Source organism: Aethina tumida, chromosome 5 (genome assembly GCF_024364675.1).
Source record: "Aethina tumida isolate Nest 87 chromosome 5, icAetTumi1.1, whole genome shotgun sequence".
Classification (NCBI taxonomy): Eukaryota; Metazoa; Arthropoda; class Insecta; order Coleoptera; family Nitidulidae; genus Aethina; species Aethina tumida.
Genome location: NC_065439.1, coordinates 27376441 through 27393070, shown reverse-complemented (window position 1 = coordinate 27393070; position 16630 = coordinate 27376441). Strand labels below are relative to the sequence as shown.

The window sequence follows — 16630 nt, the reverse complement described above, 5'->3', positions numbered from 1 at the left end:
TTTCACGTAATAATTTGAAATTTTAATTACTTATAATAAATACATTTTTTTCACATACATATAATGTGATTTAATAAAATATGAGTTTTTTCATTGTTATTTTGTTCTATTAAATAAATATGTCTGGTGCTTTTTCAGACTAGATTGTCATTTACAAAAGACAAACATTATTTTTGTTTTTGTTGGTGTATTTAAAAAAATCTGTATTTGTCATACATAGTCATAAAAACATTTATTTTCAATTATAATAATGAACAACGAAGAAGAGTTTTATATCACTAAATATAGAATTATTATTTGATACTTATTATTTCAAAATATTCCTTCAACATTTCCAGCAATAATTATTGAAGATTGTTAGGTATCAAAGTTATTTATGCTTTTTCATAAAAGTTTTCTTTAGAAACTGTTTTATGATTACAAATAATATTTTGAAATGTGTGAAAATGTTCAAAAAATGTTCTTATATATTTCTAATCCATCATGTTTGATAATTCCAAATTTCTATCAATTCAATAACTGCCACAACATTGATATTGTTGACTCTACAAAAAAAAAATACCTGAAGTAAGTGTTATCTATATATAATAACACGTTTCTTCTCTTTATTTAGAAACTGGAGTACTATTTAACTCTTTGAAATCTTGTTCATCTTTACCCAGAATATTTTAAAAATAATTAGGGTAATGCATATAAATTCGACTAATGTTTTTAATAAATTAAAAAATAAAATTAATTAATAATGTTAAAATAAATATTCATTATATATATATTTCCACCAACAGAAAATTTAATATTTATTCTTAAGAGTTAATTTCGAAGTAATGATTAACTCTTAAAATATTTTTTCAAAATTTCCAGTAAATATTGAAGTTTTTTAGGTATTAAAGTTATTTAGGTGATAATAATTTATCAAAAATATGATTTACAAATGACAAACATGTTTTTGTTTGTAATTGTTTATTTAAACAAAATCTGTATTTCTCTTTCATATTCATAAAAACATTTATTTTCAATTATAATAATGAACAACGAAGAGAGGTTTTATTTCACTAAATATAGATGTTAAAAACTTTTACTATGTATGTTTTGTAACAGTGAATAAAGTGTTTTAGTCATTTCTTGAGTGTTAAACAAGTAAATTTTTTATATTGAGTATCCAAATACAGTCGAAAAAAAAATTACTAAATATGAGATGTTAAAAAATTGTCACAAACTTTTACTATACCTCTTTAAAGTATATTTTGTAACGGTGAATAAAAGCTCACTAAGCTTTTAAAAAGAAACAATCCTTCGTATCTTCAAAATGAGTTTAATATCATAACTTATTAACACCCCTTGAAAGCTGGTGATACTTTTTTTAACTCTTGATATATTAGTTTTTCATTTATTAAAACAATCTTTTGACAAATATTGCTATAAATGAAAATATTTAAGCCAAGTGATTGTTGTTATAATTTATTTGAGTTTTTGAAGAATGTAATAATTTTGATTGGTTAAAATAATATAACAAACATTTAAGAATGATACAAGTTCACTCAACGAGAAATTGTGAATCTTACTTTTCTTTTTTAGGAGCTTTTCTGCAAAACAAAGCTTTGGTTTATTTTAATCTTAGATTAAATGGCGTCATTGAGAATTGTTGCACAGGTTGTATATTTATAAAGCTTTCTTTGACTATTGTCAGCATACAATTTGGTTACTTTGTTATTAACAACGAACAGTTTTTAATCAATAAACGTATGCATTTCATACTTAAAGTATGCAGTAATATGATACTCTCACGTATAATTTAATGGTTTCAAAATAATAAAATATAACAGTTCTCTCCGAAGATTTACAGCCAATTTTACGGCCTCAAAATTGATAAAATGTTACAAAAATACCCAATCGCCAGGCGCTGATTAAAAGTCTGCATGACTAAGACGACTGATTTACGCATTATTCACAGACAAATGGCGTTTTCATGCCCATTTCATGAAGTACCCCATCGCCAGATCGCCGCCGTCCCGATAAAAACCCACCCCTACGTAACTTCGTGTGCACGTCACATGTGCCCATACGTATCAGATCGAGGACGGGATCAGGGCCGTGAAGGGTCCGCGGTTCTTCCATCCGAATCTGCGACGCCCACACGACTCGGGACCACCTTCCGCGGCCCTTCCATCTTCCCCTAAATCCGGCCCTGATCGACATAGGGACCCGACACTGTTCACCAGGCGCAAGACACTACATCGGCCGGTCAATAATCCAACACACGACTCGAAATACTCTTCCGTCGACTGTGCACATGAGCGCACGCCATACGACAGACCATACCACACTACGTTCCATTCGCTGACTCGTTCCTCATACGTCTGCATACCAAGGTGCAGTTGACGGGCACATGTGTGTGTTCTAGTGGTGTTTTACGTGTGGAAGGGCCCCGTTATGCCCTGAACTAGCGTCCAGGGCCTGTGAACATGCTGTGAGACCACGGATTTTAGTGTTGTGTTGCCCGATACCAAGTACAGTTGACATGGGATACCTGTAAGATTGCTCCGTGCTTCAATTATGAAGAAAGGATTTACCAGTTTCACTGTCGTTTGGATATTTTTCGTTTCTTTTGGTTAGTTTCATTCATGTTTTTTGTAGGTAGTGTTGTTAGATAACCTTACTTTTGTAAGCAGCTCACCTGTCAGCCGCTTTTACTGTTTGTTTATTACCTCCACCTTCGTACGATCTGACCAGCGCAATTTTATGCATGCTGAATATGCATATGTTTAACTACCACTCAATTAATTAATGGGTTATTTATATAGAACTAGTTCTGTGTTTTCTTAATCGCTAATAAATTGCTTCTTTCTTTGCTAGTACCACTATTTATGTTCAGTACCATACAAATCAATGTAACCTCATGGTTCACGTCGGTGACTCATGATAATAGAGATGTTTATTTTAATTACTATTGAAATGTGCATCCTTGTTACATGCGTGTTTGTGCACGTTTCTTTGCAAATATGTGGTAAATTTTGTCTTAAAAAATTGGGAAATTATAAATTCCCTTTTAATATATTTATTTCATACGTGATTATATTGGGTGAACCACATGGCTCCTCTCCGCGACCATTCATATATAATTTACTCATAAATGACATTTTGTAGGAAGACAACATCCCATAAATATAATTGTATTAATTTTCTACTTGTTCCACCCTATAAAATTAATTGTATTAATTTTCTACACGTTCCATTTTTTCCACGTTTGGGAAGGTTGAATTCAGGTTTGAGAGAATCAATTCTTGGGCGTCATAAAAGTAAATCTTTTATTTTGAAGAACTTCTTAATTGCTCTTCAAAATGTTTAAAACTGGTAGGCAATGGACATGGTAAAAAAAGGAAAGATTATCATCCAAATAATTTTTCAAAATTATGATCTATTTTAAATTGGGTAAATCCCAAGGCCCCTATCTGCGACTCTGTACGAATACTTTACTCATAAATGACGTTTTATTTTAAGAAAATATTTTATAAGAATGTTGATTTGAGAATTTTTTAATCATTTCTTGAGTTTTAAAGAAGTAAATCTTTTATTTTAAAAATCTAAGTAGAAGAACTACATGGTTCCTATTTGCGACTCCTGTTAACAATCCATATTTAATAAAATTAACACTTAAAAATGGCAAAAGTAATAAAATTATTAGTGTTTTAAACTCTTATATAATATTTTCCACATAAGTATAATAACTTTTATGAAAATTTATTCCAAAATCCAAATATTTTTTCAAAATTATGACCTATTTTAAATAGGGTGAACCGCAGGGCTCCTATCTGCGACTCTATACAAATAATTTACTCACAAATGACATTTTATTTTAAGAAAATATTTTATAAGAATAATATTATTAATTTCTTATTTGATTGTTCATTGGCTATTTTTTTATTTTTAATCTAAATTTAAAGAGTCGATGTAAATGTTGATTTGAAAATGTTTTAATTATTTCTTGAATGTTAACGAAGTAAATCTTTTATTTTAAAAATCCAAATAGGTGAACTACATGGTTCCTATTTGCGACTCTTCTTAACAACCCATATATAATAAAATTAACAGTCAAAAAATGGCAAAAATAATAAAATTATTACTATTTTAAACTCTTATATAATATTTCCTACATAAATATAATAACTTTTATGAAAATTTATTCCAAGAGATTAGATACATTAATTCAATGGATGTTTTAAACATTTATTTAACGTTTTATTAAATAATAGCAAGGATTTCTAACTCTTATATATTTTATAACACAATATTTATATAAAATTATAAAACAATTTGTGATATCTTGTTTATCTTACCTTTTACAATTAATTTTGTTTTCCTACCACTTATCTACAAATAATGAAATAACTATATTCAATTTTTATACACTATTACACAACTAATATTGTTTACAAATTTATGTTTTATTTATCTTACTCTATGTTTTAAAAAGTACAACTAATTACAAAGTGATTTCTTATCACTAAAAACGAATTTTGAAAGGCCATTAAGATTATTTTATTACTTAAGTAAGTGAACACTCTAGAAGTATTAATAGAAAAGTTTTGGTTACGAAATGTTCAGGATTTATATATAAAAGTATTTCAAGTTGAAGATTGGAGTATTTTTTCAGTTTTATTGATTCTCAATTTTTAAGTTTTTCAATTGAATTAGAAAAATATAAATATAAACTTTAAGCCCATCAAATGGTATGTCTATTTCAGGTGTTATCTGAGATTTATTTAAGATATAACATTTCTAGAATTTCATATGGGCAATAAAAATATTATTGTCTTCTGATGTGAACATAATATTCCTAAATTTTCAGCTTTTCTTACAAGCAATATTTAAAAAGTTCCAATATTTCACTGAAATTGAAGCCCAAACATTTTTTTGTGCATAATTATGAGTAACTGTCAATAAAAATAATCATAAAAAGTTATTTAATTTTAAATTACTGTAAATTTCCATTGATCAAACATCATTGCCGCTCATTCTCCCATGAGGACCCACAACAAGGACCGCCCAATTACGAAACTCATACAAGATTACCATTTACATTTAATTCAAATAATACCCATTCAGTTAATGATCAAATAAATAACCAACAATTTATTTATACATGCAAATGAGTCCGATATAGCTCCTGATTTCCAAACCATTTTGAAAATTAACCATGGAATAAATTTAATTGCGACGTAAATATAAATTATTATGAATATTCAGTGGATTAAGTTTTTCCCCGAGTTGCGTATAAATGTACGCCGGATCATTTATGCCGTCGTACAGTCCGGCAAAACAATCAATGCCGGCGAATGTTGTGGGAACATGATACCATTCAAACGCTTTGAATTCCGAAAGACGGACAAAAGACATGTTTTCCATTGTCGTTGTAAACTAGTCGAATGGCATCCGAGTTTTCCATATTTAGACTACGACAATATCCATGTTTTATGTTAAATATAGCCATATTGGATGTGTAACGTTATTTTTAGTCCTGCGACTTGAAGAAATTTGCTTGGGAGGTTTGGAAACCGATTTTCACAATGAGCGTGGGTTGTTGCGGATGTTGTGTGTGCACGTTTCGTTCCGTTATTCTTGTACCTTATCGAAATGTTCGAAGAAGTTTCCTGTTAATATGAGTGACGATAAAATTATAATGGAAGTTGGGCGCCGAAGGGACGGACAACAACGTCTCAGGGGTTCAAATCGGATCGATCTTAAAAGTTTACTGCCAATTAATAACCGAAACTTGGTGCTTAATAAAATGATAATGCAATTTTAAAACAAATCCCTTAACCAATTTGCGGATTAACTGTTAATTGTGTCGTCAGAAAATTGTTTTCCTAAGCATCTCACAATCCGGAAACTATGTTAAAATCTAATTGACTAACTAGATGTTTTTTTTACTGTATTACTAGAATTGCTAGTTGTGTTTAATCAGTTGCTGCAGCACGAACTGAGTGTATTATTCCGGTTTGTTTGCATGAGGTGTTAAATTGCGGAAACCGATGTTGTTTATATTGTGAGGCAGCAGTGCTCTCATATTTCCACAGCACCGACGCTCTGGTGGTCTATTGAAATTAGTTTGCGTTTCTTATTAGCACAATTGAAGAATTCCGATAAACTCGTCGCTCAGTAAGCGTCGTGGTGAAAGGGTGATTTTAAAAATAGAAAATAATATCACTTACATGCGGTCCGCGTACGTAATGAAGCTTATCGCCTGCAGTCGGCTTATACTTTTTATTTATTGTCCGGTTTCTGTCCGTTTGGCCGATAAATCTGTACGGAGAAAAGATATATTTTAATTGTGTTAATGAGCACTTTGACGTCGGTACTCTGTTTTACTACTGAGAATGATATACTGATGAAAAAACGTTTAAGAATTAAATGGCCACAATCAATTATACGTATATAGATCAAATAACATTAATTATTAATGAATGTAACAGTTTATTGCTAGAAAAATTTATATTATGAAACTATTATTAAAAAAATATTTTAAGTTTTATTGAAGTGAACACAATAGAATTCTAAGAATGTATAAATAATTATTTATTCTGCTGAAAATAAAATTTTATGGTGTACAATCGTCAAATACTTAACTTATTATTGGTAATAATATAAATCGGTTACATAAACGTAAAAATACCGCTTCACCGGTTTTATAAATTCTAAAATTTATTATGGCTCTTAGTTGTTTTGGTTAAATAATTTTAAATTTAAGATGTTACAACACTAGATAACTGTTTCAATAAATTTTAGAAAACCACAAATAAATTTTTAACAACTTATTTATTTGTTTCTGAATATTTCAAATTTGAAAATAGACGTCTTATTAGGTTTTAATTTAAAATTAAATTTTATTTTAATTTCAAACTCAGTCGAGTAAAAATAAGATTTTAAATTTTGATAATTTTTATAAAAATTAAAAAAAATATATTAATGTTTGAATATAAATTTCAAAATTCGAAACATTTTCATTTGAACATCACAATAAAAGATAAAAAATAGGTTTTAAAATATAATAGTAAAATTTAAAGTGTTATTTTCTTTCTTCATTTATATTAATAAAAAAGGTTTTTTTAATTGACCTAATCATAAAATTGTATATATAAAATTGAAAAATAATTATTTATAATAATATAATAATGTAATAGCATTATTTGTAATAATATAATTTAAGAGTGAATAATAAAAGAAATTGTGTCAATGTTTGAAAAATAATTATTAATTATTCTGAATCTGATTTTTTTCAGTTTTTTTCAAAAAATTTGTTAAAATTTGAAAGATATTTTTTTATAATTTCAAAACCACAATAATAAAAAAATAATGTTTTTAGTAAAATTGTGTTAATTTTACTCTTTAAGATTTAATCAAAAGAAATTTTTTTTTTTTTAATCAACTTAGACAAAATATTAGATACATAAAATTAAAAATAATTCATAAATAATTTATTTTAAATATGGTATAAATTTTAAAATTTTTAACAATTTTGACATAATATTTGTGAACATATTATATTTCTCTTTAAGTTGTATACCAAAAATATGTTTTTTAATCAACCTAAACATAAAATTGTGTACATAAAATTGAAAAATAAATTGTTCATAATATATCTGAAATATGTAATGAATTTTTATATTTTTAAAATTTCAAAAACACAATAGTAAATAAAAATTTTTGATAATATTTACAAAGTGTTATTTTTTCCCTTTATTTGAGTTTTATTCTAAAAATATGTTTTTTTAAACCAATTTTAACATAAAATTGTGTACATAAATAAAATTGAAAAATACGTCTGTTCCAAGATAGAATATAAAGGAAATTATTAATAATTATTTATTCTAAAAAAAAAATTTTATTTTTTTTACAGTAAATTCATTAAAAGTGAAAAATATATTTTTAAAATTCCAAAAACTAAATAGTATGTAAAAAAATAAGTTTTAAAATTTTTTGATAATATTTATAAAAATGTTATTTTTTTAAACACAAAATTCTGTACATAAAATTGAAAAATAAATTGTTCATAATATTTTTGAAATATGTAATAAATTTTTATTTTTTTTTTATAAAGTACTTTGAGATCATTAACAACAGTTTTAAATTTATTTTATTTCATACTCACATATTCCAGTTGCATAGAGTTATTTATAAAAATATTCTGAAATTCTTATACTCTACTCAACTATAAGTATCAATCGAATTAATTTATGGATACATATTATTCATATTTAAAAAAATTAAAGAAATTCTGCCCCTAAAATTGAAAAATAAATTGTTCATAATAAATTTGAAATAAATCATTTATTTTATTTTAACTGCTTATTATAAAAAAATAATAATTATTTTTATAATAATTTAATAATAATATAATATTTTCAGTAAATTCGCTAAAAGTGGAAAAATATTTTTATATTGTCAAAGCTTTAACAGTAAATAAAAATATGTTTTAAACTTTTTAAACCTTTATTTTTTGACAAATTTAATTAAAAAACTAGTCGATGTATTCGAAAAATTTCATATTTATGCTTAAACAAGTATATTAGATTTTTCAGCAGCAATTTGATCAAAAATTCCATAATAAAATTCTAATTAGCAGACAACGTGTTGGGCACACCTGCATATTGCATAAAATCCGTTGCAATAACCCGGTGTGGATGTTACACTTTTCTCTTAACCTACGTTAATGCACGGAATGTCGGCCTTCTAACGAAACCTTGCTTTATTACATGCAGGCATATAAATCACTGCCGTCTCCCCGAAAATAAACACAAACAGAAGATTGGACGTGTGCAGAACAAAATGATATCCCTATTTATACCTCCGGTGCACAAGGAAATGCAATCGTAGAAAAAGTTTTCGCACAACGATCGCAAACCCGACAAGAATAATAATTACGTCCTCCACATAGATTAAGATTTATCAGCCGCAATAATTAATTGTATCTGTTGCAGTCTGCCTCTCAATGAATTTATTATACGTCGCCCATTAAATATGTCCGTGCCATTTCTCTTCGGCACCAATTTTTCCGACGTTAATTTTATGCCACCACAAAATTACGTCCTTACACCGTCTCACATTAAAATTCCAACTTCGTTAATTAATTGTTGCGAAACGGTTTATTAATATGCGGATGTGATATACAAGACTGAAAATAAAAAACATTGATAGCTTTTGGCTTGTGTCGTAATAGTAATGTCTTACTAGTGTCAATTTGAAAAGCCAGTCATTAGCACTTTCTACATAAACACCATTCACCGGTGTCAATAAAATACAATGTAAATATTATTGTTCAGCAGTTAAACAAAATTCCATTGTTCTTAGTTTTTTTTTTTTGGTCTTCAAGTAGATGTGTGACAGAGGACAAATATTAAACAACTCATTTTTCGTGTGTGTTTAAGCAAATGCTTTTGTGGCAGAAGCGCCCGAGATAACACTTGTTTCAATAAAGATAAGTGCATTAAAAATTTGTGCTATCGGTGTTCAATTGTACTGCAAATAAATAATAGTCGTGGCGGCTCCACTATGGTGTTTTTCACGTATTGCAGTTGGATACAGTTATTTCTAAAAATATACTACGATTCTTAACTTTTTACACTTTGATCAACTACTGAAATACTCAAACTATATTGGTGTTATTGAGAATATTAAATGTGGAAAGGGATAACTTATTTAATAAAATAAGTTTTATTTTTTAAATAAATATTTTTTCAACATGTAATTTTGAATTCGACTTTTAATAATAAATTCTATTATTAAAAGTAAAATTCAAAATTACATGTTTAAAAAATATTTATTTAATCTTTTCCTCATCCTTCACCATTTATTTTATCTTGACGGCCGTAATAGTTTTAAAATTATTTTATTTCACACTCATATTCCAGTTGGATAGAGTTATTTATAAAAATATTCTGATATTCTCAACTTTTATACACTACTCAACTACAAAAATATTCAAATTACTAATTAATGGATAAATATTATTCATATTCAAAAAATTAAAGGAGAAAATCAAAAAAACTATTTGATTTTGCAAAGGACTGTTTCTTGAACATTAAGTTTCAATAATTTTACTAACTGATCATTTATTTCATTAATAAAATTGGATTTGAATAATAGAATATCTGTTTTTCATCATTCACTGTTTATTTTATCTTAAATTATAAATAATTTTAATTTAATTTTATTTTTTAGAGTTAAAATAATTAAAATATATCAAAATATATATTTGTATCACATTGATTCATATTTTGTTATTAGACAAAATATTTAATTTATAAATATGTTATTTATTTATTTTTAGCAGTAATATTAAAAAAATTAATTAAATAATTAATTAAGTTAAAAATAGTAACATTATTTTTATGAATATAATTGTGAAATATTCAAATTTAAATACATTTTTTTCTCTTTCAATTTTGAACCAACCAATTTTATTTATTTAATAAAATTTAACATATAAAATTCTCCCATATTTTTAAAAATGGGGGTTAAAAATTTTAACCAATTTGATTTATTTAATAAAATTCTCTCCCATTTTTAAAAAATAAGAGAATATTATAATTTATTATTTTATTCTTATCTGAAAACTTTCATCTAATAGTTTTACATTTTTAGAGAACGATTTTCTGTAACTCAATTAAAAGTTTAATGTATTTTACTGTATATTTAATTAGAAAGTTTTTGTTAAATTCACGTAATTTTATTAAAGAATTTAAATAGTTTAATATATTATTTACCAATTTATTTATTTTTTTGATTTTTAAATGTTCTACAAAAATATCTTTAGTGTTGTAAGTATTTTTTGAACATAACTATTACTATTTTTTAATTCTGTGTCAGACTATATAATTATTCCTTTAGATATTAACCTTGAAACTATGAAAACGAACTGAAATTTAATCAGATTTTAGACTTATCACATTTTCAGGGAACGAATTTCCGTAATTAAATTAAAACCTGTTTCAATTTGTAGTTGTTATTTTATTCAACACCCGTTTCAGCAACGTCATGTCAATGTACAGTTCTTCAAGTTATTCACAATACCTGATGAAAATTCCATAAATATTAAAGTGGAAATATGACCAGAAAAATAAGAATATTTAGCCCGAGGAGTACATTTTATTTTAAAATTTATTTCATGCTTCTTAATGTAAATCTTTCAAGTTTATACATTTATATCTATTTATTATTTATAACTTAAAATTATATATCTGTAGCACTGAATATTTATTTTATAAATTTATTTATGCATTCCCTATTAATAACAAAAATAGCACTTTCATTATAAATAATTAAAAAATAACATAGTTAATGGATGGTGTGTGTTTTTAAATAGAAAATAATTAAAACATAATGAAATATTTTAATCGGATTTTATTCAGACTTTTAATTTTTCATGAAATGAATTTTCACGATTAAATTAAATTCTGTTTTCTTTTGCTGCGTTATTTTTATTCAACCAGGTCGAAGTAATATTCTTTATGTTATATAAAATCATAAAAAACTTTTTAAGTCTGCCTATTTGTCTCTGAGAAAGCTGCAAATTATTTTTTAACTGTGGGCTACTTATTGAACAAGTTTAATCTGTTGGTATTTTAATATTTTAAGTAAACTTTAATTTATTTAATATAGTAAAAGTAGTTAAAATTTAAGTGAATCCTTTGACAACTAAAGACTATTTTCAGGACTTTATAGGGAAAATTTTAATAATTAATTTAAAACCAGTTTCTGTTTGTGTTGTTTATGTATTTAACCAGTTTCAGCACAATTACTTTCAAGTATAATACATCTGATTTACATTATCTGAATAAAATTATATAAAACAATAAAGTCGTTGTAATGAACCAGTAGATTTATAAAATCATAAAATCTCTGTTTAATTACTGACCTTCTTTCGACTGAGAAAGCAGTAAATTTTATTTTTAATGGCGATTTATTCCATCCTGTGCCACTTATTGTTGGCTTTACAAAATAAATTTATTTTGTCTTAAACATTATTTATTCCAGCATCACACAGATGAACCGTATGCCGGCACATTTATCGCAATCATAAACAAATAGAGCTATCACGAGTTAACGGTATTTAATCCGATATCAAACTTTTAAACATGTCCCGGGAATGTCGTGTATTTCGTCGACCGCCTCGAAATATGTGAAATATTAATGGTGGGACGCCGCATTCGAAATAAGACGCGTCTATTATGAAACGGCGAAGGTGACGAGATAATTACGTGGTGGTTCTCACGGTGCCGAGACGCATTTATTTTCATTTTCTCGGTGGGTTTTAATATCGGACATTGCCATACGACCGTGCTATTTACGAACGAGGAAAGCACGGTTTCTATTCTTGTTACGCCGAAAACAAAAAGTCCGTTCGGCCGATTTAATTGAAAAAATTTAATCACGTTTCCTGCCACTCCCGATCAAATCGGTCTGTTGCCGTCTATAAAATTCGATTTCAATGTAAAACTTCAGAGGCAAACCGACCGACAAATCGGATTTATTAACGAACAATAAATTATATCGGTCGCCGTTCGCGGCTTGTTTATTTGTCGAAATTGAATGAACGAGACTCGCCCTCGCGACGGCCAACTTTCACGGTGAACAAGGCGACGGAGGATTAGCACATAACGGATGTGTACGTTAAAGTACGAGACGAAAGAAAACGGTTTTATTGAGGGCCTTCGTTGTTTTCTTGTTCGGGGGTGCAACCTGACAAAATCAATATGCACAGTCCCGCATAACAATCCCTTTTTTAGGCTGCCACCCCCGGGGAGATTAGCGTTATTTTTGCACGTGGATTTTGACCGGGTTTTATTATGTAGAAGACACGCGTAACTCGTGCCAATGGTCCCCGACACGTTTCTAGTCACTCAAAAGTGTGTTTATTGCAGCGTTTTCCCGACGGTCCTTGCACGACCTCATCACCTATTAATGCGGGGGATGGAGGCTTTGATTTTTTCGTCCTGCCGGCAAATCGGTTTCTTAATGTTCGGATTCTTGTAGCGTGAAACGATGTTGGCTTTCGAGGGGTTTCCGTCAATGGAGCCGCTTTTTCAAGTCAATGTTTGTTCAAATACGTTTTCTTTTCCTTTATAATGACTATCAGTTTTATTAAATATTTGTGATTTTTTAAAAGAAATAATAATGATGCCTTTTTTAAATAAAAAAATTGAATTTTACAAATTTTCTTGAAGAATAAAGTAAATATATAAATTAAATTAAATTTAAAGATTATGAATTAAACTTAATTTCTTCAAATTTTAAGGATTTATGAACCCAAAAAATATTCACGTATAAATTTTTCAAAATATTATATTCAAATAGAAAAATCTTACAGCGTTGATTGTGAGATTTGTACATGGTTAGTTTTTTATGAATTTTAATAAATATTTTGTAATTGTACAGAAGAAGGGAATTTTACAAATTTTCCTGAAAAATAAATTTGCTGAAACTAATATAACTTAGTTACTCTGGATCTACGTTACCAAATTTTAATGATTTTTAGACTTGAAAACTGTTTTCTACGAATTAATTTCCCAAAATATTTAAATAATATTAGATTTATATAAAAAAATCTTGCAGTGTTGATTGTAAGGTTGGTACATGGTTAGTTTTTTATGAACTTTAATAAATATTTTGTAGTTTAAAAAGAAAAATGGAATTTTACATATTTTCCTGAAAAATAAATTTACTGAAAGTAAAATAACTTGATTGAAATATTAAATTAAACTTTTTTTCATAAAATAATATATTTATAATTGAATTAAAAATTGAACTTAGTTATTCTGGATCTACCTTACCAAATTTTAATGATTTTTGAATTGGAAAACTGTTTTCTACGAATTAGTTTCCCAAAATATTTAAAAAATATTAGATTTATATAAAAAATCTTGTAGTGTTGATTGTGAGGTTGGTACATGGTTAGTTTTTTATGAACTTTAATAAATATTTTGTATTTTAAAAAGAAAAATGGAATTTTACATATTTTTCTGAAAAATAAGTATACTGAAACTAAAATAACTTGAATGAAATATTAAATTAAACTTTTTGTCATAAAATAATATATTTATAATTGAATTAAAAATTGAATTTAGTTACTCTGGATCTACATTACAAAATTTTAATGATTTTTGAACTCGAAAACTGTTTTCTACGAATTAATTTCCCAAAATATTTAAAAAATATTAGGTTTATATAAAAAATCTTGCAGTGTTGATTAGAAAAAAAAAAATAAATTTTCTAATAAAATTAAACATTAAACTTAATGTCCAAAAATATTAATTAATATTAGATTTTAATAAAAAGACTTATAGTATGGATTTGTATAATAAATATTTTATAATTTCTCAGAAAATAATATATTTCTAATAATATAAAAAATTAAACTTATACTTTGGCTTTATGTTTTTAAATTTCAAAATTAAACTGAAAAAAAAAACATATTGCTTATTGACTTTTTTTATTTAATTTATTTTTTATAAAAAGTACATAAATCTTTGAATCTACTATATCTTCAAATATTAAATATTCAGTTAATGTTAGTATTTTGCTTTTTTATTAAGAATAATATAACTTTACATATTATTCTTATGAATTTGTCTTCAAGTGATGAAATATAAAAAAGAGAATATTTTTATAATCTAATTTTAGAAATATGTTTTGAAAATTATGATACATATATTTGTATATTAATTATTCATCTTGAACATGGAGTTAAATCTTGTAAAAAGTCAAATTTATAAAAAATCAATTAAAAACCAAAAAACCTTATTTTAGGATTCGTTTATGTATATTTCCAAAATTGGAGCACTTATTTTTTTTTAATTAAAAAAAAATACAGACTCATTTGCTGAAAAAAAAATTGTTTTCAGTGTTTATAATAAAATCAACAAACTTCAAGGTAAACCAATAAATAATATCAGTATTTGTTATTAATTAAAAAATTCAATTTTTAAATAATAAAGAGAAAAATATTTGTTTTTGGTTTCGGGCCTGTTTATTTACTGATATATTTTTTCTGACTTTAAAATTTATCACCTTACAAATATCCATAGAGATTTCTATTAAAATTGCGAAACCCATTACAAGCGGTTAATTTACGTTAGAATGAGTCGTTTTCTTTCAGCTCGCACAGGAAATGAGCTTGTACCAATCGAAAAAAGAGTAGAAACATGAAATATGCGGCGAACACATGTGCTGCGTTTTAATATCGCCGATGACAAATCTTTAAATTAGTAGTTTAATGCGCCTTGAACTAATTCAGCTTCATCATCGTACAAGTATGTAAGTCAGGATTTTAATGAACTGCACCAGTTTTGACCTTCGCAAAATGCGGCATTGTTTTATTGCAGTGGCGACTTTATTTTCGTCGTCATTAAACAGTTGATCGATGTAATTTTAGCAATATTTACCGTAGCCTAAAGCTGTTTCATGTTCAACAATTACGATCTCCGAAAAGTGTATTTTTAAAACATCAAAGGCCCGAATTGAAAGTAAGAACAAAAGACGGGCGTCGCAAGTTTTTCTCGGAAAGTCATATTTCTTGTTCTGCGTTCCCATAAATATTTGATTGAGGATTACTGCGCATAAGCACACGACCGTAAAAGTCGTCCGAATTACCAAGGGAAATTTCGGCCTGTTTACGTTATGCCGAAAATATATATTAGGCCCTGAGAAAATTTTAATTCGGAACGTGATAAAAGTTTCCTTTTGCTTAATGGCGCCAGATTAGAACTTCGAAAAGGTATTGCTTTTTATGGAGATTGCCCCGGAAAATCGATTGCCAGATACGGTTTTACTGCTACGGACGGCCGATTTATTTGATTCCGATGCCATTTCGCAGTTACACCCGAAAATATCGAGTTTTGTTTTAGATTGGTCACTTCTTTTACGAAGTTTTGATAAAATCTATACAATTTTTAAATCGTGAAGTTGGGAATGTTATGTATAAATAAAAAAATATTAATTATTTTAACAAAATTTAGAATAAAAACGGAAAAGTACAAAATATGTAGGTTATGATTTAATAAACTGGGTAAAATAAATGTTATGATATTAAACAAAAAACAAATATTTCCAAAATACATAAATGTGATAAAAGAAATTGTTTGAAATTTAGCAAACGTTATTTTGGTCAATATTATCTTAATTTAAATATTTAATTAATACATGTGTTTTGCAATATTTATCTTTACTTTACCCATATATAGAATATAATCTAACTGCAATTGTATATTAAGGTTAAATTATAAAGTTAAATTCTTATTTCAACACAAGTTGATTATTTTTTAAAATAGACATATATTTTTGTAAAATTTCAAGAATTATATTTATATTAACTGTTTATAACTACAATTATAAGATTTGTACATATTTAGTTTTAAAAGTATTTTAATACACTTAATATACTTAAATTAGGGTAAATTAATACGTCTTAAAATAAAGTTTCAAAACTTTTTTTCTTCTTAAAATTGATTTTTTAAATTAAAAAATAAGACTATACATATCTATTTTTAAGCTATTTTTAAAGGATTTCCGATCAGAATTATTAAATTTAACATACTATGTTACTGTATGGTCAAAAATGATTATGACACTTGAATCC

The 16630-nt window shown here is 26.5% G+C and overlaps 1 protein-coding gene across 3 annotated transcripts in view; it reads left to right on the top strand.

Annotated features, from left to right (window-relative positions):
• Positions 1 to 2285: 2285 nt before the first annotated feature.
• LOC109602942 (transmembrane protein 132E) overlaps positions 2286 to 16630 on the top strand; it is a 108806-nt gene continuing 94461 nt past the window's right edge. The window contains exon 1 of one of the 3 annotated variants that reach the window (XR_007548123.1): positions 2286 to 2608. Coding sequence is in view for 2 of the 3 variants with exons in the window: in XM_049967657.1 (XP_049823614.1) it covers positions 2554 to 2608 (55 nt within the window). In the remaining variant the exon portion in view is untranslated. The remainder of the gene's footprint in view (positions 2609 to 16630) is intronic. The other 2 variants (XM_049967657.1, XM_049967656.1) reach the window with 2 other exon arrangements.